The 23,437-nt window shown below is 37.8% G+C and overlaps 1 protein-coding gene across 1 annotated transcript in view; it reads right to left on the reverse strand.

Annotated features, from left to right (window-relative positions):
* Positions 1-2,630: 2,630 nt before the first annotated feature.
* The window catches only part of ARHGEF38 (Rho guanine nucleotide exchange factor 38), a 98,671-nt gene continuing 77,864 nt past the window's right edge, over positions 2,631-23,437 (reverse strand). The window contains exons 8-14 of the mRNA XM_075200894.1: positions 20,930-21,034; positions 19,618-19,740; positions 15,353-15,673; positions 12,063-12,203; positions 9,922-10,120; positions 5,039-5,301; positions 2,631-3,607 (exon numbers count right to left, since the gene is read on the reverse strand). Coding sequence (XP_075056995.1) covers positions 3,422-3,607; positions 5,039-5,301; positions 9,922-10,120; positions 12,063-12,203; positions 15,353-15,673; positions 19,618-19,740; positions 20,930-21,034 — 1,338 coding nt within the window. The 3' untranslated portion in view covers positions 2,631-3,421. The remainder of the gene's footprint in view (positions 3,608-5,038; positions 5,302-9,921; positions 10,121-12,062; positions 12,204-15,352; positions 15,674-19,617; positions 19,741-20,929; positions 21,035-23,437) is intronic.

The following is a 23,437-nucleotide window of genomic DNA, read 5'->3' on the forward strand; positions in this document are numbered from 1 at the left end:
AACTGGTGTGCTTTAACCTTGCCGTTTTGCTGCTTGTAGTCACAAGGGAAACCTGGAATATGAGCATGTGTAGCAACAGTGACATCTTCAATCATTGATGACTGGGTAACCAAAGCACAAATTGGATGGCGGATCCTGACAACACATAATAATGGTTCACATACACCAGCATTTTAGAAGTGGTTTCTGCAAACATGAAGCTTGTAAACCACCCAAAAAACGTCAGCGGTCAGGAGGGGTCATTGAACCTGCCTAGTCCCAGCTGCATGCGGCTTTTTCTAATCTTCTGTTTTCGAGCCACAGTTAGGTGTGAATTGGCAGGAGTAGTTTTGGCTAGGTTTAGTAATCTATGTGGCAGCTGCAGTTTTTTTGGTGCTTCACTATCTCTCCTTGGTGTTAGCATGACAATAATATAATAAAAAATGTTTTGTTTTTGTATAATTACATTGCAAAGTTAATTTACATCCATTAAAAAAAAATACACAAACGCATAATGATTCAAATATAAACATTTATTATATATTAACATCTATGCATAAATCAATTTATTTTATAAATTTCTATCTGTACAATTATAGCTGCACTTTTCTTTGACAAAATAGGTAACATTTAATTATATCTATTGCTGTCATTAAAGGATGACAAATGTACACCCATATAGCAGAGCAAGTGTTATTAATATAATGACACTTATTACATGATCATTACTTTAGGAATGTTGACTGCACCTCTGCACATTGTACATATGTGGGAAAACGTTCACAATGTGCTTCATTCCAGCAGTTATACTGTTAACAAACCTCAGAATATATGTATCTGCTTTCTGTTCAGACCTGAAGAAGCTAAACACAGCAAATGAATTACCAACCTCTGCTGCCCATGCAAGTCTGTAGTGTGTAGATACACAGTATTATAACAAAGCAGCTTCAGCTTTATGATGCCGGAAAATGTATTTTATAACCAAAATTCAGGATCACACATCTGCATTGCAAGTTATTAATGTGTTGCTCAATAGATTGATTGGCCTTTGCCTGTGTGGAAACCATGACAACGTTAACAATGGGTGACTGATGGCTTCTCAGTGTGTGCTGTAACCTATAGTCTACACATCATATCTAAACAAGAAATGGTCACGGAATGAATACCACCTAAAACACCTAGGTCCAACATATTTTTTTTTATCAGCTTTAAAGAGAAAATAAAAGAGCCAAAAACATAAAGATTCTAAGACATAGACACAACAAGCACAGAGGAATGTAAAAAAAAATCCGTAGTCCCTCTTATAGAATGTGCTTGTATGTTGTACCTGTCAAACATTGGTATTTCGATATATTAAGTTTGAACTCTAGAACACCAAGAATAGGGTAAAGAAAACCAGCATTATATGTAGCGTGGAAGCACACTTTACTATTCTTTTACAGACATAAATTATTTGGAACACTATAGTATTTAGCCAACTCTTATACGTATATAATATAGCCAAATATAACCCCCTCCTCTATTTAGATCTGAAGAGCATAGTTTTATTTGTCAATAAAGTTAGAATTTTCTTCTATACCAAAAATATTCACTTATGTTCCCTTTATATAGGTAAATGGAATAGTTTAATTCTTTGAGCATTAAATACATAGATATTGAACGGAATGGATTTAGTTTGCTTGGCCGTATGAATGCATTTTAACGTGTTTGGATGTGCATTCCAGATCTGCTCATGTGTACTCTGTTCAGTATTTTGTTCATAGGACATATGGCGTAATGAATGTGTTTGCGTAGTAGCGCACTGTGAATATTACCTTCAGATGTGTATGTTGATAATCCTATAGTAATTACATTTCTATTTCTGACAAAATACTGTGCCAGCTGTGTTCATTTGAGATGAAAGTCCCTCAGAATTTAAATATTGGTAATTATCCACCAGAGATGGTGTAATGTCAAACTTCTACAAGTAATGACACTATTATACTGCTTCTGAAGTTATCTGTACAATACAAGTTGCAACATGAGTCATTTCACTGTAAAACAATGGGCTGCTCAAGCTTTACCCACTACGTATTGTCCGATTGCAACAACCTACACAGACTTAAATGTTGTGTATAGAATTAAAATAATATTGCCTAATGTGTAACCTTCAAATTAACAACAAAATAGTCCACCAAAACTTACAACTTATTTCCATACCACTGCTTAATGTTAAATAATAATAAAACATTCAATTGGTCACAGTTGTTAGGCTAAAATTCTGTAATGTGGTTTGTGACAAATAATATTTGTTTTAATTTAATTATTGTAAGGTTACTCAAAATGATTGTGCCTAACTAAACTCACTATACTACAATATAGTGGTATAACCTGGCACCTTTTAAAATTTCAGATATACAGTCTGCGACTTTATGGGGGGTATTCAATTGTTAGCGTTAACGCTCTCAAACGAGTGCTCAAAAAATATTACCGTTTATACGGTAATATTGCGCTCGAAAAGCGTTAATACGGTAGTTTACTCGCGGAATTTCAGCTCGCCGCTCAGGGAGCGGCGAGCTGAAATTCCGCGAGTAATTACCGTATTAACGCTAAGATTTTTTGAGCGCTCGTTTGAGAGCGTTAACGCTAACAATTGAATACCCCCCTATGACAACTATCAACAACAGAGGAAACAGTTACAGTTTCAGATAAAATGAATGTAAGAGTAGTATAGTCATGCAGTGGGTACAGGCAGTAAAATACTTTGTGTCCTAGGAATAGGTATTAGTAGCAGGAAGAGGCACCGTATATTGACACATTAAAAACACTAAAAAAACAACTAAGGGAGAATTGAATTCCTAGCAATATCCAGTCGGAGTGTTGCGCGATGAGGCTCTGCGGGAAATTAAGGCAATAAAACATTGCTGTTCTATTTACGACAATACCTGAAAGTGCTTGCAGGTACACATCACGCAATGATCCAACAGGAGTTCATGTGGATTTGAATTCCCCCTAAGAGTAGAACATGTACAGCCTAGAGGAGGGAAGGGACAGATATTTATGTTTAATAAAACGGTTTCCTTTTCCAACTCTAACGTTTGGACCCACAGAAAATATATTTGGCTAAAAGCTGCTTTTTTTTTAATTCTAGCCATGTGGTCTGTATGTTTGAACTTGGACAAGTTCTGTATAGTGGTTATATTTCCTGTACTTTGGATTGCTTTGTCAGCATGCATTGTACTTTACGGTAATCATGGGCATCACAAACATATCAAGGGTTATAAGTGCTTTAAATATGTATGCATTTGACTTCTATTTTTGCAAAGTGGGACATAAATGACAGAACATAGAAAATAGATTCTTCACATTGTATACCACCGGAGGTATCAGAAATGGAAATATAATATTCCACAGTTTTCCCATATTTCTTCAGTGTCCTTCGAGCAGAGAAAAGAAGACGTTCCTAAGCGTATGTCATCTTCCCTAGATAATTAGCTGGTACGTAACCTCTCTGGCCATGCGCCTCTCCAAGCCACCACTCCTTGTTACCGCTTAGGTCACAGAACTTAATAATTCTGACTCTCTGATTCTCCTCCAGAGTGAGTTCCTGCTGAGTCCGAGCTTCAAACGCATAAACGGCGTAGAAAATCTAAAATACACAAAAAGTCACTATAACACACAAAATATATCAGATAATGGACCCCATATTCATCAGCAGCAGCTATTTATATAGTGCCACTAATTCTGCAGTACTGTACATAATATAATGTAAATACACTGTACATGTATATGCTAATTTACATGGATATTAGAAGCCACAAAGAAGTTCTGTGACCATATAAAAAGGCAAGGCTGTAAAACAAGTACTTTGATACAGGTTACAGAAATCTAAGGTAACTTCTAACATACAAAATAATACTTAGTAGAGTGCATTATTTCTTGTAATATACAAGCTGTCCTAATAACGAGTGATGACATCAAAACTCACTTTATATGCTTATTATTAAGAGGAGTTCATACATATATTAATTCCAGTTGTGTATTATATTAAATATTAATTCACAGTTGTCCCAATATGTTACTGTTTTGGTTTTTTTTGCTCAAGATTTAAATCAACATTGTGTATCGTCTTACGTAATTCATTTATATATAAGGTATAAGGAGTAGCTAACTGAATACTGTGGACAGTATTATAGAAAAGTAACTTATTCAATATTAAGAATCTGCTAATAGGTGGTTCCCCACACTGCTGCAATACATGTGCAAGTAGTCAATATATCATTCCAAGTGTGTAGTGTCAGCTCTTCTATCAGAACTGGTTTTAATAACATCATAAGATTTTTGTAAATGTGACGTCAAGGCGATCGCTAAAAGTGGTTATTAATAACAAAGATATCAATGAGGATAATAATGTTTATAAATGATAGATATTACATGATAATGTTAAATTATATTTCATTATTAAAGTAGATCTATCTTGTCTTTGATTTTAATCAATAAACCCCAGATACAGTACTAGGCCTAGTACCTGAGACCCTCATCCTAAATATCAAGTATCGATGCATCATTTGTTACATTTATTTTATTTCTTAATAATGATTGAGGATGTGATGAGCTTATGTGTAAGTCTAGTCCTTAAGTATTGGGTTGTTTTAATGACCATGTAATAACAAGCATTTAAGACAGTTAATTTAACTTTTAATTTACCCTTTTCTTCCCCTCACACACTACCCTGCAGAGTGATAATTACCAGATCTAACCTTTGCCCTCATTACCTTACAATATAGACAGTTTGATAATTGACTCCCCCAATTCCCATACTGTAAATAATTATATTATATGTCATCTATCTGCAAACTCGGCCCTTGTCCAGGATTGTCACAGAAGTCTGATTCCATGCCACCTATATAGTTATGGATGCTTGTGACGTATAGTGTAAAATATAGTGCAGAATTTACTGTCCCGCATCTAGAATTGTCAACATAACATCTAATGAAATCTTTGTTGTCAATATTCTGTGGGCAACATATTTTATATGTTTGTACCAAAACAGACTGAAATGAAGAAATAAGATAATTACATGGAATTCTTCTCCATTTTGCCAAATTTCTGAATCCAATTCATTCATCTCATGTTTTTCATCATCTCCATTTATGGAGGGACTGCTGTCCCCTGCACTTCCCTGTGATACATGGCTGTTTCTGTCACGGGGAGACCGAGATGAGACAAAGAGACTCAGGTTGTCGAAATCTTCATCACAGAAAGTGCTGACTGCTGAATCTTTGTGCTGCCTTCCTGGGTTGTATGGCTTCAGGAAAGAAGAGTACACATAGCCCTGTAATACTGATAAAAGGGAAGTAAGATAAATAGACTCATAACCTCATGGTTTATATACCATCATAGGACTAATTACCAACTTCACTTGATAACTCAAAAATAAAAGTTTGATATGGTCTTAGAACATTGAAATAAATGAAGTATACATTGACATACTTAACATTATATTTCTGCAGAATCTATTGATATTTTATAAAACACAGACAATAATAATGCAATATAATCTTAAACATACTTAGCACATATTATTGCACATTATAAATGCTGTAAAATGTCAGATGTCTTGGGGCATATAAATGCCATGTGCTGGATAAAACACCCTCCTATTCTGTCACCCTAGAGAGAATTTGGTTTGTCTATAAAATAAAACATTTATCCTGTGCAATTTCCAACACTCCAGTAAAATTCACCTCTGTTTGGTCCCCATGGCTTGACTGTCATGGAACCCCTCCCACTCTAACTTATCATCATCAGCTATTTATATAACGGCACTTATTCCGCAGTGCTGTACAGAGAACGCATATTACTCCTTGCCCCATTGGAGCTTACAGTCTAAATCCCCTAACATACACACACACATAGACCAAGAGAGTCTAAGGTAAATTTAATAGCAGTCAATTAACCTACTAGTATGGTCTTTGACTTTCACAATAGTCAGTGCCCAGGCCTCCCGGAGTGTACACTTTAGTGTCTACTGTCATTGATATTTTTAATCTTTACTTTTTGCCATCCCACATCTTGATTTGTGCCTACGTTAATTTCGGCTAACTCTTTGATTTATTTGTGTATTGTTGATTGCACTACATCCTCCCTTTTTTCTTTACCCACATTACCCAATTTCTTTGACAATTTTTTTTTAAATAGATTAATAAATAATACAATCTAATCTTTCTCCAGACCTTGTCATTATGAAGACTTCACATATTATATAGGGACATCTATTGAATTAAAACATTTTAAGAGTAGCAGAGATGTTTTATATGTACAAAGCTATTAAGTTATGATGTGCTGGATCAGGGGAGAAATTGACTTCAAGTTTGGAGCCACAAAAGATTTGCCAACATTATAATATAATTTCCACAAACCGTTTCCTGAGTGGTGCATGGAGCTTTGTGTGTTACAATCTCATGTAAAATTTTTACTGAATTTGATAATGATATAATTTGCATTTTACCTACCTCACATCAATAAATATAAACATACATAGTTACATAAAGTGCCAGTGCTACATTTTTTAGAACATGTGAAAACATTTTATCTTGCCACCCCTCCCACCCTATTCACACATTAAGGGGTATATTTACTAAACTGCGGGTTTGAAAAAGTGGAGATGTTGCCTATAGCAACCACTCAGATTCTAGCTGTCATTTTGTAGAATGCAATAAATACATGAAAGCTAGAATTTGATTGGTTGCTATAGGCAACATCCCCACTTTTTCAAACCCGCAGTTTAGTAAATATACTCCTAAGTTTACATGATAAGTTGCATGCTCCATGTCTTCAGTCTTCTTTGGAAAACCTTAACTTACTTTAAAATAGCTTGGCCTTTTGGCTAAGATCAATTGCAGTTGGGGCAGAGCTGTACTTGGTTCTCTGGCCCGGGGCTAGGAAGTGACGTTGAAAGCCCGGGACTAAGGTGACCCCGGAGTGGCGACCCAGTGGTGTCATAAATCACTGGTCTTGCACCTTAAACACGTGACTATGTTGGCACTCTGCACATTAGACCACTTTCTTTTACGCACCACCTTATTCTTTTGCATTAGCTTTCTGACTGGACAAGAACATTTTTATAATAGCGCAGCACTTTTTTATTTTTCTATTTATTACAGTTTTTGTGTGTAACTTTCACTTTTGTGTTTTTTAGTTTCATGGATTTTAGGGGGTGCGGGTAGGCCCTTATGGATTCTGTTATCCCCAAAGATAGTTGAGTGCACATACCCTTTGTTGCGGATCAGACCAATTCCATCACTTAACCAAGACATTGTTGGAAATTTGCTTTATTTTATATTATTATATTTTATTTGGAACTATTGTGCGCCATCAAGAGTTTTTTTCTTTTCTCTTGGATTGAGATCTGGTGACTGTGGAGGCCATTGGCGTTCACTGAGCTCATTGTCATGTTTGTGGAACCAGACTGAGACGACATGTGCTTTGTGACATTGTGCATTATCTTCTGTAAGTAGCCATTAGAAGATAGGTAGACTGCGGCTATAAAGGGATGCACAAGGTCAGCAATAATACTCACATAGGCTGCGGCATTTTAACAATGGTCTATTGGTATTAAGGTGCCTAATGTGTGTCAAGAAAACATTCCCCCCACCATTACATCATCGCCCAACCTGCAGCATTGACACAAGGCAGGATGGGTCCACAGATTCATGTTGTTTATGCCAAAATATGACTCTATCATCTGCATGTTGCTGCAGAAATAGAGATTTGTCAGACCAGGCAACGTTTTTCAAATCTTCAACTGTCTAGTTTTGGTGAGCCTATGACAGCGGTAGGCAACAGGCAGCCTGCCGAGTCTTCACATGTGGCCCCTCAGATAGCTGCTCCCTATCTAATCAGTATGGGGACAGCTGACTTCTGCATGACATGACCTCCTCTGTACAGTGCAGGGAGGTTACTCAACATACCCAGAGGATAAGGGAATGCACAGTCCTCTCTTTTTCCTCTATGCAGGCTGAAGGCTGCACAGACCTTCAGCCTCTTGAAGGCTGGAGGTCTCATGAGGCCCTCCAGCTACTTCACATTGCCTATCACTGGCCTATGCCCACTGTAGCCTCAGCTTCCTATTCCTAGCTGACAGGAGTGAATGTGGTGTGGCATTCAGCTGCTGTAGCCCATACACTTAAAGTTTTAATGAGCTAAGTGATAATAGATGTTCTTCTGTGTACTACTGTTTTAACATACAGTTATTTGACTTACTGTTGCCTTCCTCTCACCATGAACCAGTTTGGCCATGCAACTCTGACCTCTCTCATTAACAAGGCATTTTCACCCACAGAACTGCCGCTCACTAGATGTTTTTTGTTTTGCGCACCATTATCTGTAAATTCTAGACACCGTTGTTTGTGAAAATCCCAGAAGATCAGCAATTTCTGAGATACTCAAATCACATAATTTGGCTCTATTTCTGTTCCTACATTATTATTAACCTCAATAACATTAATTTCCAGTAATTTCCAGTCAATTTTTGTCAAGTGACAAGAACACTGCTACCCCTCCTGTTTCTGTATGAGCAATGTCACTGGAGAATGGAGAGTGATAAGAACACTGCTTCCCATGTTTGTGTGAGCAATGGTGCTGGATCTCCTGGGGAGGGAGGTACTTATGGAATCCAGAACCCGCAAAATCTGACGACGCAACAACAATGTTTTGCCTCGATTCAGATCCGAGGAAGCAGCAAAGTACAGAGTTGGCCTGGCTCGGTACTCGGATCTGCGATGTTCGGGTGGGCTCGAAAACCAAGCAAGAGCATCTGTAGTTTATATGGACACCTGCACAGTACAACTCTTGTTGTTTTTGCATATTCAATGTAATTCTTTGTATATCTCGCACCGATTTCTGGACAGCCTTTAGGGCTCTTGGGGGTAGATTTACTAAAACTGCTAAAATAGGAAAGGTGGAGGTGTTGCCTATAACAGCCAATCGGATTCTAGCTATCATTTATCCAGTACATTCTAGAAAATGATAGCTAAAATCTGATTGGTTGCTACGGGCAACATGTCCTTTTTAGAAGTTAATGGGCAACACACTATAGTACATTAACACCAGAGAATAAATAGTGTCTCTAGCATCAACCTGTGATTTTATTCTACTAATAACAAATCAAGACTGTCCCACCAAAATAAGGACATCTGGGAGCTATGTATAATGCCTAAATGAATAAATCTAAGTGTACTGAAAGGACTGGATAGCTAGCCTACAAAAGAAATCCTGCCTAGAGATTTTATTTGGTTGTGGTTAGTTTTCATCTGTGAACATACGTGCCCGGGAAACTACAGTGGCCCCTTCCCAGGTTTTGCTATAGGGCCCAGAGATGCACTATTTCTCCCCTGTCCTCATGTTCCCCATGAAGATTCTGCACCACTCATCCCTTCCTCTGCTGCACACAAAGTGAAAAAAATATGTGTTTTAAAGATCGGGTAGCCAAAAAAAGAAATGTAAATTAAAAGAAATTAATAGTGAAAAAAATATCCAGATCCAGATCTAATCTCCCTTAGGCACAAGGCAGAAAAGACATTGGATCACAGTACACAGCAGAGGTCTGGGCAATAGGAAATATGTCAGTGGGAAAAGTCGTGTTCAAAACTGAACTGATCTCTAAATTATAGTGTTAAAACTCTATTGTGTAGATTTCCACTGAACAGCAGATATTCAATGTAGTTAGGAGTACTTTATTTGTAACAAACAATGCATCATTTTGCATTAGACTAAAACTGAGAAATATGCTCCTGGTGCTATAAAAATAAATATTCAGAGAATGTTTAATGTTCAACAATTACAGTAGGACAACATTCTCTAGTTGCTTAGTAAAAAGGAACCGACTGTGCTTAGAGCGTGGAACAGGCTGATATTCACACAAAGGAAAGTCAATATTTGATTGAGCGTTTTGTTACTTACTTCCTGTGTCCACAAACCACCTGCCAGTACTTCCAAAAGGGTCCTTGTACTCCACAATAGCCACCAGCTCCCCCTCATGCAGATCTATATCAAGGTCCTGGGAAGCATTGCACTTGCGCTTTGCCTGGTAAAGTTTATCCACACCATAGGTAGACAGTAACTTGCATCTGTGAATCTCAGTCTGTCGAGGTAGTTCAGGCTTAATGGGGAAAAAAACAAGGAAGTTATTGACTGCTGCATTTAGCAAAAATCCTAATGTAAAATAAAATATTTAATTGTCAAATTGAATATAAAACATTTTATCATAACTCAGCAGGATATTACAAACAGATCTTGTAGAATGTTTAACTCTTCCAGAGCTGTTACATTCTGCCTACACATTCCACAATGCACCTTGAAACAATAGAAGTAGAGCATTTTGGGATGTAGAGAGATCATTACAACACTTCAGATATATGATATTGTGTCACGGACTAGGTTTGACTGATGGCTACTTGCTGGTATTGACGCTGCTGAACTTGGAGGCGCGGAGCCTAACGCACCTCTTGACCCTTACAAGGAGGTATGGGTTTTGCTGCAAGAGAAGCGCAGGTCACGGTTCTCACAGCCAGCTACCAACGAAGTAGTGGGCGTACAGGCATAGACGTACAGTCCGAAGTCAAGCCGTGCGGGAAGCAAGGTAGCAAGGGTTAAACTAAGAGAGTAGTCAGGAAGCCAGGAGTCAAATGCCAGGAGAGACAAATGGAGCCCAAGGGAATGTCCAGCATCAGGGTCAGGGGTAGCCGTGTCAGAAGCCGAGAGATCAGTCAGAAAACAGGAGCAGAACATGGAGCATGAGAAGACCTGATATTGTGGCACCCTAGTAGTGCCAGAGTCTCCTATCAGTAGGGAAAGCTGAGGCCTGATTGGCCAGTGATGATTTCAGCAGTCAGAGCGCAGCTGACCACCAATAATGCAGCCCGATTGTGTACCGTTGCCCAGCTACTGAGCATGTGCCTGTTGGGTGCCGGCCAGGAAATAGAGGCAGTGTCCTGTTGCTAGGCAACGGGAGATGACCGGACAGAGAGGACGGGCATCCATCCCCGGCACCCAGCGGAAGTGCGGAGATGGCGTCTGACATATTGTCTGTAAAGTCTTTCCAAAAGTAAAACACTGTCTCTTTGCACTCAAACTAAGGTTGTCAGGGCAGCCATTTAAAACCAGACATCTATAAAATATATATGTGGCCTGACTGATAAGATACCATAAGGCTTCAACATATAAACGCCACTGCAGTATGTGAGCTCTGATCCCTACTTGAACCACAAATAGAGCAAAAATAAGGGATCAAGAAGAATTAATGATCCATATGAAAAATGTAAGAACCCACAATTTGTTGTATTTATAGAGAACACTATGCAACTTGCATCCATATTCTATCCTGTATTCTCTATCAAGTCCAAGGTGTATATTTACTAAATATTCTAAAACGGAAAAGTAGAGGGGTTTCCCATAGCAACCAATCAGATTCCAGTTATCATTTTCTAGAATGTACTAGATAAATGACAGCTAGAATATGATTGGTTGCTATGAGTAACACTTTTAGTTTCCTTTTTAAAAGTTTGTAAATTTACCCCTTAGCATATGGACCCTGCCCCATTCACAGATACCATATGTTAGATCATTGCATGCTCCATTTGTGTGTTTTATACCAGTGGATGATGCAGCACAAACCTTCAGTGTATCTAACTTATATTCCCAGCTAAAAAGTGCTTGAGGAGTGTACTGGGAAATATAATACGGTATGATCTCAAGGTATGAAAACGTCAAGGGTATCAAGATTCTTGTGTGTAAAATTGAATGTAACTGAACATTACACCTAATTTCATTAAGAAAAGAAAATAGATTTTTTTATAGACTTTGGTCTGTCATGATGTTTCTGTTTTAGTAAGTTTGGTATGGGTAGTACCTACTTATAACCTGCAGATGTCACTGTTGCTGTAGCTGTTCATGTAGAGAGATTGCAACTGTAACAACCACAGTGACACTGTGATATGCAAGTGCAAAACGTATTAATAGAGGTAAAGATTTCCTGATTAGAGGTGTAACCGGAACCACAATTATCAATCAGAGCTTTTTACAAATAAAGGAGTCTATCTTACCAGGGGAGACAGTGTCTTCTTCCTCTCAAAGCTCAGTTTACGTTCAATAAATGTGCCATTGTTATTTTCTTTCATAAAGTTCAGATTCTGCAGCTCATCCATGATTCGTTGCTGGACCTCATTCACATTTGCAGAGATCATCTGTCAGCAAACAAGTTTTCAAGAAAAGGCCATTAAAATTATAAATATGGATTTGATGAATTATATGACCCAAAGCGTACAACATTTTAACACATGTAGATTTTAAAAAAGCAAAAGTCTTATTTTACATACTAACAGCAGCTTGTATTCCATTAAATGTATGTATATTTTCAGATATTTCCATCATATAGTAGCTCTGGTACTCAGGGACCTTAGATACACTGTGTAGGAACAATGTCATAGTGCAGGTAAATGTTACAATCAATCAGTGGATGGGGATTGTCAATAAAGAGGCGTCAGCATCAGAACTGCATTTTTTTTTATTAGCAGAGACGTTTAAAAGCTCGACCAGGAGATGACATAAGTTCAATATTTGTATATTCCTAAACAGAACAAGGGAAATGATGGTGAAAAGCCCAGCACTATCCCTTTGTTATGCTTCATATGAAGACACAAGTCTACAGGATAGGGACTTTTCTACAGGGCACTGTGGTTACGACTATTGCCCTTATTATGTAGGAAACAATGTTTTTCCTTCTAACAGATCTGTTCAAAATTTTGCAAGACCAAACATCCAGTCTGGTAATATGGTGTATGAGTCCAGCTTTAAAAAACACTTTTATTGATTCGTAAACATCCGTGTGTAACTTTTCTCTTCCCCTTCATGAACTTGTCTGAATAGTTATGCAGTCAGAGTATGGCTGAATTTTAAAGAAGTCATTACTAAAAGTTACTAGTTCAAGTTCCTATTGCAACTTACTCCTGATCAGTTCTGTACCTGAATGTATCATCAAATCGATTCCCCCTGTTACCACTGAATGTACCACCACTTCCCTCAAAAGCGCATGAAAGAGTGAAAGTCATGTATAACTGGCATTGGCTGGCATGAATTAGTCATGCAAAAATGAGGGAGTCTGGGTAATCTTGATCAGGGGAATCTTGGGGGCTTGGAAAAAAGCCCGTTTTGCCCTGCCTTATAACCTAAGTAGGCATTGATACAGGTTGTTTTTTTACCATATTGACGCTGAGTGTATATTTTTGACAATATTTTAACTACAATAAAACTACAAATATTGTGTGTGAGTATGTATGTATGTATATATATATATATATATATATATATATATATATATATATATATATATATGTGTGTATATATATATATATATATATATATATATATATACATATATATACACATACAGAGATATCAGAGTGTTATATATTATCTATGTCTACACATATATATTTTCCAAGACATATATTCTGCAGAGAGCCTCAATCCTGTCTCCTGGAACTGATTTTTGTTCCTGGGATGATTATCTGCTATGAATAAATGTCAAGTAAAATAAAAGGATTCACACTACACAGGCAGAAGATATATGAGCAAGGTGATTGGCTGTGGCTCTGTGGATACAGAGGTGTTTGGAATTCAGCTCAGCTCTATGGGGATTGAGCAGGATATAAACTGGAAGCTGATAAGCTTGAGGCAACACAGATAAGCTCCTTCTTTTTGTGGCTTATCAGTATACTAAGACCCATGTGACTGCTGATACTCCTTGCATCCCATTGTTTATCTCCCTTGCTAATACAAAGCCACAGAAGGCATTGTTGTGCTAATTATCATTCACTGCCCAGGTTCTTCGGGAGACAGGGAGTTAATCCAAGTCTGGAACCCAACAGATGTGAACATACTGAAATGTGTTTGAAATAGCCAACACGCTGGAGATGAGAAACACATGCTGGCTTGCTATATTGGTTTATTTCTATTATCACTAGAAATTCACTCACAAAGCTTAAAAGTGAGAATCACCAGTGCCAGCATGTCTAAAACCCATTCCATTTTTACATTTAGGGGACACACTGCAATTACAAACAATTATATATCAAATGTGATCATATAAAGGATCATGATCTTGTCAAAAATGTTTTCTATGTTTTAGACTTTTAAATATAGGGCACTGTCCTGTTACCAGAATGGTGAACATCACATTTTTCTGTCTGTCTTATTGATTTGGTATCACTCTGTGTACAAATCCACTGTGTTTCTACCCAGACTTGCACAACCGGTAGGTCTTCACTTTCTGATATCTCTTTCTCTATTCACTTCTGTATGGGACAAAATAAACACTCCATCAACACCTGGGGGTAAATGTATCAAGCTGAGAGTTTTCCGGCGAGTTTGAAAAGTGGAGATGTTGCTTATAGCAACCAATCAGATTCTAGCTATCATTTTGTGGAATGTACTAAATAAATGATAGCTAGAATCTGATTGGTTTTTCAAACCCGCCGGGAAACTCTCAGCTTGATACATTTACCCCCTGATGTTGATTGGGATTGGTGATGACCTCAATTTGACAGTGTGTGTCCATCATGTGATCACACTGATTGAAGGACAGTAATGTCCAGATCTGTCAAATGTGACCACAAAGTGGACATAACACTGGTCAGTCAGCTATCAGACCTGTGTATGAGCTGTTTACTAGTTAGTTAGTTAGTATTAGTACCATATACCAGTTTGGAAAATAATGAAAAGTGACAGACCATTGAGATTTCAGAAAGCAAAAATAGATAATAAAAAAAACAGCTGCAGCACCAACAGCAAAACAGTAGTAATTGTCAATTATTGCGCAAAACATGTATCCACATAGTCTTGGGGGTAAATGTATCAAGCTGTGAGTTTCCGACAGGTTTGAAAAGTAGAGATGTTGCCTATAGCAACCAATTACATTTTAGTTATTATTTATTTAGAACAGTCTACAAAATGATAGCTAGAATCTGATTGGTTGCTACAGGCAACATCATCACTTTTCAAACCTGCCGGAAACTCGCAGCTTGATACATTTACCCCTTGGTCTCCTTTGGCAATGGCACTGTAAGTAAATACAGGAGTAGACAAATTCAGCAGGCAAGCAGGTCATTTTAGCTTTGGGGTAAGGAATGAAATGAAACTCAAGAAGTTCTGTTCTGTTTTTAAAATGTACTCAACTAGAAAAAAAATGTTTTCCCCCAGATGCTGAGGAACTATAAGTCCCAGCATGCCTGCAACAATTGAAAAGTCACGTATTGTTTAAACCAGTTTTAAACACTCCATCATCTTTTGTTTTATTCTTACAAGAATACTAGAACATGATAATTGTTTTACTTACTGGAAGGAGGTCAGCACTGTGCCTACATAATTCCAATGCAGTAGACATGATTTCTTTCACCAGGGTAATGAAGAAGTATAGGCAATTGAACAGGATATTCTGTGCAGCCTTGTTAAACACTTGCAGTTCCTCCACTAGCTGTGCGTTAAGGGCCTCGTAGTCCTTCCGTGCCTGATCTAGCTGAGAATCAGCAGGTTTCTGAAGGTAGCTGTGATAGTCCAGAAGTTTATCATAGCGTTTCTGGATCAGCTTCTGAGGTATGGGGAACATGGACTGCAGAGCACAAAGTGGTGTACAAACTAATCGCTCCAGTTTGATGGCCTGTCATACAAAGAAAATATGAGGTTCATTTAAAAGTATAGTCTGGCTCATAATTAGACTACATTGTGCCCATGTAAGAACTGTAATAAGGCATTTGTGTTCATCTTGTTTTGTACTACGCTAACAACTAGTAATATGAGCACAGGTCTACATGATCATGATGCTCATGATCATGTACATGTTATGTGAAAAACAATGTACATCCTCTTTCAAATCTAGTGGGTGTTTTTCCATATCAGAATACAAATAACAATCATCTAGTTCTCACCTAAAAATGTGATAAATCTCATGACTCATGTGACAAATAAGTCATAGCAGATTTTATCTGTGATTAATCGTTCAACAAAAACCGTATGCACACCCCATAATACAGTAGCTTGTAGAATGTTTGGGAACAATAGCTTGGGAGTAATAGTTTTACATATGTATTCATCAGTTTGTTACATCTAATTTGAGAAACACAGCTTCAGTTCATTAAGGTCTGGCAGCATTTTATCTATGCACTTCTCTTTAAGGTGCTGTCACACTATCTCAATGGGGTTGAGGTCTGGACTATAACTTGGCCATTATAAAACCTTGATTCTTTTCTTTTTCAGCCATTCACTTGTAGATTTGTTGGTGTGTTTAGAATCATTGTCCTGTTGCATGAACCTATATCATTGAAGCTTCAGATGTAGGACAGGTGGGTTCACACTTTCCTATAGAACACACTGTTATAAAGAGGAGTTTGTGATGGACTCAATGATTGAAAGCCATCCAGGTCCTGCGGATGCAAAACAACCTGAGACCACCCCTCCTACACTGTGTTTTACAGTGGGTATGAATATCTTGTGGTAATATGCTGTGTCTGGCATGTTGACAGATCTCTGGGTGAAGCTTTTGGGTCTTGTCCCAAGCTACTGAATAGTTCTATGCATCTGTCTGCTCTGTCGTCTTTCCCCCCACACCAATCTCCAGGTTGGCCAATGTCCTTACACAGGCACCAATGGAGGTCATCCAGCTGACTGGATATATTGTCCTGACAGATTAATTTCCATCTGCCTGGATCAGGTTTTAATCTTTCTGGATGGGTAAATGTAAAAGACAGTGATCTTCCACACACTGGTGAGTATTACAATTCCTTTTTTGATATCTCAGATGATTATTCTGACCAACATCACAGGGGGCTCATAAAGTAAATTGTTTCTTGCATTCAGGTGGTTACTACTTGCTAGCAGTATCCCTTTCTTAGAAAGTCAGTGATCTTCCCCTGTGAGAGAAAGCCCAGATACTATACCTTTCCCAGGGCAGACAAAACATACCAATCACTCTCTAGTATACTGTAGAACCTCACTACGTATTCTTGATATAACACTGCCTTCCAGTTCTCGTGTATACCTCAGAGATCAAGCACACTGAAACTCCAATACAAATATGTGGACTGTTCCATGAACTATGTGAAACTTTACCAAATCTCAATTCACAACTGGGGAAAATGAAAGGTCAAAGGTGTCCAACCTAAGGCTGGTTACACACTACAGAACATTTCTCTCGATATGATATCGTTAACAATTTTACCAACGACTGAAAGTCCCGATCAGCATGTGTACACATTATACGCGCTTTACACGATTTACTTTCAGATCTGTGCACTTCATCTGTCATAACCATGTGCTGAAAAGATTGTGACTCTATAAACTCTATGGAGATCTGCCTACGCTACTGGTCATGAGTGCATACACACTTTGCCAGACATCGTTCCATCGCTTATAGAGATTTTTAGTTAGTTATGAAATCAAATCAAACGATACGATGTGCTTTGGAAGGATAAAACATGATCGTTGGATCGTACACACTAATGAGATATCCGACCTAACAGTTGTTTATCGTATGATTGGCATGCTAATCTAGTGCAAAACCTGTAGTCTGTATGTAACTTAACACTGCTAGGTAAGGGGCAGGACCTGGGGTCATTATGCTACATAACCTACACACCCACCACATCTTCTACATGTACCTCAATAACTATTGTGAGGTTGGTTGAATGACAAATATGTTTCAGAGAATCATTATCAGCTCCCGTCTATCTGCACCGATTGGCTGCACATCAATTAAACCCTTTGCACTGGTAAGCCATTTACCATTAACACTGCATAGTCCACAATATTTCTTGAAAATGCTCCCTCTGTACAGCTAGATGAATTTGTTTTCCATTCCTGTAATCTTATATTAATATGTTCATTAAAATGTGGATATGCATGTAAATCCGATTGTGTGGATAGGTCAGCCTTAATCACATTAATTTGGAATTTCAGTTTGTCTATGTTCTTTTTGATTTTTGCATATAATTATATTCATTAATTCAGATACCTATCTAGAAATCCATTTTACCTTTTGATTAATCTGGCTTTATGAATTATAAACCTTGTGTATAAGGAATAGAAAAACTTTAGGATTTTTTTGTAATGAAAGGTTATCATTAGTAATACATTAATAATAATAAATTAAAGAGACAGTATGAGTATGATAGATAGATAGATAGATAGATAGATAGATAGATAGATAGATAGATGAATAGATGTGAATATGCTAGTGTAGAGGCCATGTTTGACATTGCACTATATGGAGCACATAGGTAAAAGGTAAAATGTATGGTTCAATGTGACTTTCCATTGCCATATATGCTATAGTCACTCAAATAACTCTTGGGCACAGTCTAAAGTGTTGCTGATACAATGCAAAAATGTAAATGATAAAGTATTGCATGTTTGCTGGCACATGACATTGCCCATGTCAATAAATCAATTTGCTTAGTTAGTACAGTATTGTGGAGAGGATGATTGGCCTGGTATAAATGAGCATGTGTGGAAATGACCTGCACAGTATACAATGTGACTAACATTTCCATAGAGCGTTTGAAGAGCTATGGATGGTTTGCAGCAGCTTTACTGCAGTTAGGGGAGGGCTGGCAAATTTTAGCCCGGGGGGCAAGACTCAACTCAGCAGCCTATTTTCAATGGAAAAAAATGCAGCAGGTGGCCCAGTGACCCAGCCCAAGGTAGCCCACTATGGGACAGGACCGGGGGGCAAATGCCCCCCTGTCCCCCAGCCCAGCCTGCCCCTGGCTGCAGTCAAAATGAGCAGGCTGCACTGTAATCTGGCTCCCAGATTCAGGTAACAGGGTTGAGAGACCCCATATTTGCTATAGTGGGGTATTCTATATTAAAGAGGGGTTGTTCAAAACTGAAAGTTAAGCAATAGGAAGAACAGGTCCACAAACAACAGTGATATGAGGATCCTAGAAGAGTGTGGTATCAAATACTCATCTATATGAAGCAAAGTCCATACATCCAACTTATTGAATCAAATCTAGGAACATTATAGGGTTAGTGACAATTGTTACCACATATAAGAAGATGCAAAACCTATTTCAATGTAATCTATTGGCATGTAGCCCCATTATGTATTATATATCCCTATGATTGCACTTCACAACATCCCCATATTGAAATCAGGCCATTCCCCTAACCCCCCCTAGCCCATTTCTAACTCCACACCCATTTCCAATGAGACCTCACCCCTGTTCGATAAGAATCTAGACTGTCTCACAAAAATCAGGGCTGCAGGATTATGTTGGGCTTTTTGGTGTTTGTAATTATGTATAGCATGTTGTGTGCCATGATCATTTTTAATCTAACCTCTGCTTCAATATGCATTGGTAAACAAAAGAAAAAGTATATATTTTATAATAACAAATCGTTAGTGCCCCTCATTGTAAATGTTTTAATTATGGGAGATATGTGTTCGGTTGTCCTAGTCCAGTCACTACGGGAATGGCGATACTGTATAAAGTACATGAATCAGGAAAAAACCCTCTGGTAAAAAGATGAGAGAACTACTATAAAACACAACAAAACAACCCAAAACATTATTAAAGACCGGTCAAGGCTCAAAAGCAGACTTACCAGCTGTTCATACTGTGCCCCAACACTGATTTGCAAGTTTAAATATTGATGACTTTCCTGGGTGTCATCATGCAAAATATCTTCTAGCCCCATGACATTTAGACCTGCCAAAGGTAAAGTATCCTGGAAGAACAAAACATATTTAAATAGTGACCATACGTATTGTCATATACTGTAGAAAGGATGTTAATTTCAAGTTAATTTCTCCACAGCCCCTCACACAGAATGCATTATGCCAATGGAAATGTGCTGCTCTGGATGGGATACTATAGTATATACAAGCATACAATAGTAAATTACCCTCAATGAGGTACTGAGGACTATTAATGTGATCTTTGCCCTTGGCCCACCAAAGTCTTAATGCTTTAAAATTGCCCTGTCATTACTGTGTGTAAACGTCACTGGTCAGTTCCCATTTGGGAGCTAGTTTAGGTTACTTTCTGAGCTTGAATGTCCTATAGAGCAGTGTTTCTTAAACCTGGTCCTCAGGACCCCTAACAGTGCATGTTTTCAATATCTTCTTGCTTTAGCACAGGTGTATTCATTACTGACTGACACATTGTAACAGATCCACAGGTGGTATAATTATTTCCCTTGTCACCTGGAAAACCTGCACTGTTAGGGTCATGAGGACTATGATTGAGAAACACTGCTATAGAGAATGCAACATATTTATACATATCTGTGCAATGCTTGTCCATAAAATCCAAAATGTCACATTAATGATTTCATATATTGATTCCATGTATTTATAAATGTATCTTTACTCTGTATATTTATGATCTGTTTTATTTGTTTATTCACATTTCTATTTATTAACATGGATTTTTATAGCACCAGCATACACAACTATTGGGAACAAAGACTGTAATAAAACAAGACAGGTGTTAACAAATCGGCAAAGAGGTAAGACGGCCCTGCTCACAAGCTTTCAATCTATAGGATGAATATTAATTCTGTTTCGTTAGAAAAATTGGTGTTGTAGATGATAGTGCAGCTTTCACTATTTCAGTATGTATCCCTTCCCCTCCCTCCTTTTTTACTCTACCCGTCTGCCTTGTTATGGATGGCTTTATAATCCTTTATTATGAAAAAACAGATGGACACCTTAAGCTTTGTCAATTGTATTTTATTGAAGATTTGCTCACCCAGATAAAAGTTCTAAAATATCTTTCAACATGCACTTGGCTTCCCTAATTCCCTTGTCTACCACCATCATCACAGCATACCAAATAGATAGATAGATAGATAGATAGATAGACTAATAATAACAGGACAAAAGGAGCAGAACAATACTCCTTACTTTACTCACCTGCATATGCTGGACTGTACACAATATGTTTTTAACACAGAATCTGACAGTCTTTTCCAAACTTCTGAATATTTTTTCTTCCTTATTGAATATCTGATCTTTCACCTGGAATGTTTAGCAAGATATAAATAGATCAGTCAGGTGAACACTGTCCTACTGTATTTTGAAGATGACTTTAATATTTATCATTTATAGGGCCAAATAGCATAAAATAGACTATGTGAAGCCATCTAGGGGTAAGTAGGTCTCAATACAATGGGCTTTTTATAGCTTTGTTAACTTTTTTGCAAATAAATGTGGTAAAATCCAGGAGAGGAGTTATCTGTCTCACAAGTAAGAAATTCCACTGTGTTATTTATGCTTAGTCCTGGCAATACTCAAATGTTGTCTGGAACCTTTGAGTATCGCTGAAAAGGCTGATGAATGTCTCCAAAATTTTCTCCAGTTGTGACTTGAAAGCATGTGACTTTACGGGCTGCTGTATCTGGGTGAGAGGGTAAATTCACGTGTGTTCATATACATTATTCAAATGAGTACAGTCTAAGGGTCAACTTTAGTAATAACCTGGGCTGTAAGTTGGGCAATGCTAAAAGTGCAACCGCCCAGGGCACAAAGCTGAAGGGGGCACAGGGACATGAATATTGAAAGTTAATTGGGTTACAGCTGAGGGCTAGGGGGCGTAATTTTTTATTCTTGCCCCAGTCCCTAATTTTTAGTTACGGATTTGGTAATGAACCCTTGTTTAGCTGCTTTACCTTATAGAGTACATCTAATGATTGGCATATTTAAAAAAATTTCTCTTGTATTTATATGTATATCATGTGTATAATCGCATACACTGCTAGATCATTTGGCCTGTCATTGGTTTTCAAATCTCAACCACGGAATCCATGATTGGTTTATGAAAAATTAAACTTAGGGTGCACGGAAATAAAAATAATAAACTTCTATAAACGGTGGACGTGCCTAAATTTGTCTAGTGTGGGTCAAGGTTTTTAACAAAGGGCATTTTTCTCCCTTCTGGCTATTGTGCACAACCTGTGTACTCGAGTGAAAAGAAAATAATTGATGTCTAAATAGAAAAACAGAAACCTTTGTGGTTACAGATAGTGGGGGGCAAAATCCAATGTTTAGTACCTGACTCAAAACGTCAGTGAAAGGAACTGGAACTTGATGTCAGACAATATTGATCACAGTTTCTCACCTAACTGGATAGGAGTTTATTTGCCATTATTTGCCATTTACAGGAAATACCAAGCTCTTTTCTTACATACCGTATTTCCCCATGTGTAAGACGCACCTTTTTTCAAAAAATGTAGGGTCTAAAAATAGGGATGTGCACCGGCGACTTTTGAGGTCTCGTGTTTTGTGTTTTGGATCCGGATTTTCGTTATTTTTGGGGTTCGGATTTGTCTCGCAAAACACTTGACGAAAGGTCTCGGTTCGGATTTAAGGTTTTGGATTCGGATTTTTTTGGAAAAAAACATAAAAAGTTTAAAAATCAAGTTTTTGGGCTTATTTTCACTCCTAGGCTATTATTAACCTCAATAACATTCAATAACAAGCATTTCCACTAATTTACAGTGTATTCTGAACACCTCACAATATAGTTATTAGTCCAAAACGTTGCAACAAGGTATCTTTCTGGACTGCGTAGAGGAGTGGGTCACCACAATATATATTAAAAACCCTGAACTTTTATGATTCGCACCAATAAATGTACCTGGACTGCGTAGAGGAGTGGGTCACCACAAGATATATTAAAAACCCTGAACTTTTATGATTCGCACCAATAAATGTACCTGGACTGCGTAGAGGAGTGGGTCACCACAATATCTATTAAAAACCCTGAACTTTTATGAATCGCACCAATAAATGTACCTGGACTGCGTATAGGAGTGGGTCACCACAAGATATATTAAAAACCCTGAACTTTTATGATTCGCACCAATAAATGTACCTGGACTGCGTAGAGGAGTGGGTCACCACAAGATATCTTAAAAACCCTGAACTTTTATGATTCGCACCAATAAATGTACCTGGACTGCGTAGAGGAGTGGGTCACCACAATATATCTTAAAAACCCTGAACTTTTATGAATCGCACCAATAAATGTACCTGGACTGCGTAGAGGAGTGGGTCACCACAATATATTAAAAACCCTGAACTTTTATGAATCGCACCAATAAATGTACCTGGACTGCGTAGAGGAGTGGGTCACCACAATATATATTAAAAACCCTGAACTTTTATGATTCGCACCAATAAATGTACCTGGACTGCGTAGAGGAGTGGGTCACCACAAGATATATTAAAAACCCTGAACTTTTATGATTCGCACCAATAAATGTACCTGGACTGCGTAGAGGAGTGGGTCACCACAATATCTATTAAAAACCCTGAACTTTTATGAATCGCACCAATAAATGTACCTGGACTGCGTAGAGGAGTGGGTCACCACAATATCTATTAAAAACCCTGAACTTTTATGAATCGCACCAATAAATG

Source organism: Mixophyes fleayi, chromosome 1 (genome assembly GCF_038048845.1).
Source record: "Mixophyes fleayi isolate aMixFle1 chromosome 1, aMixFle1.hap1, whole genome shotgun sequence".
Classification (NCBI taxonomy): Eukaryota; Metazoa; Chordata; class Amphibia; order Anura; family Limnodynastidae; genus Mixophyes; species Mixophyes fleayi.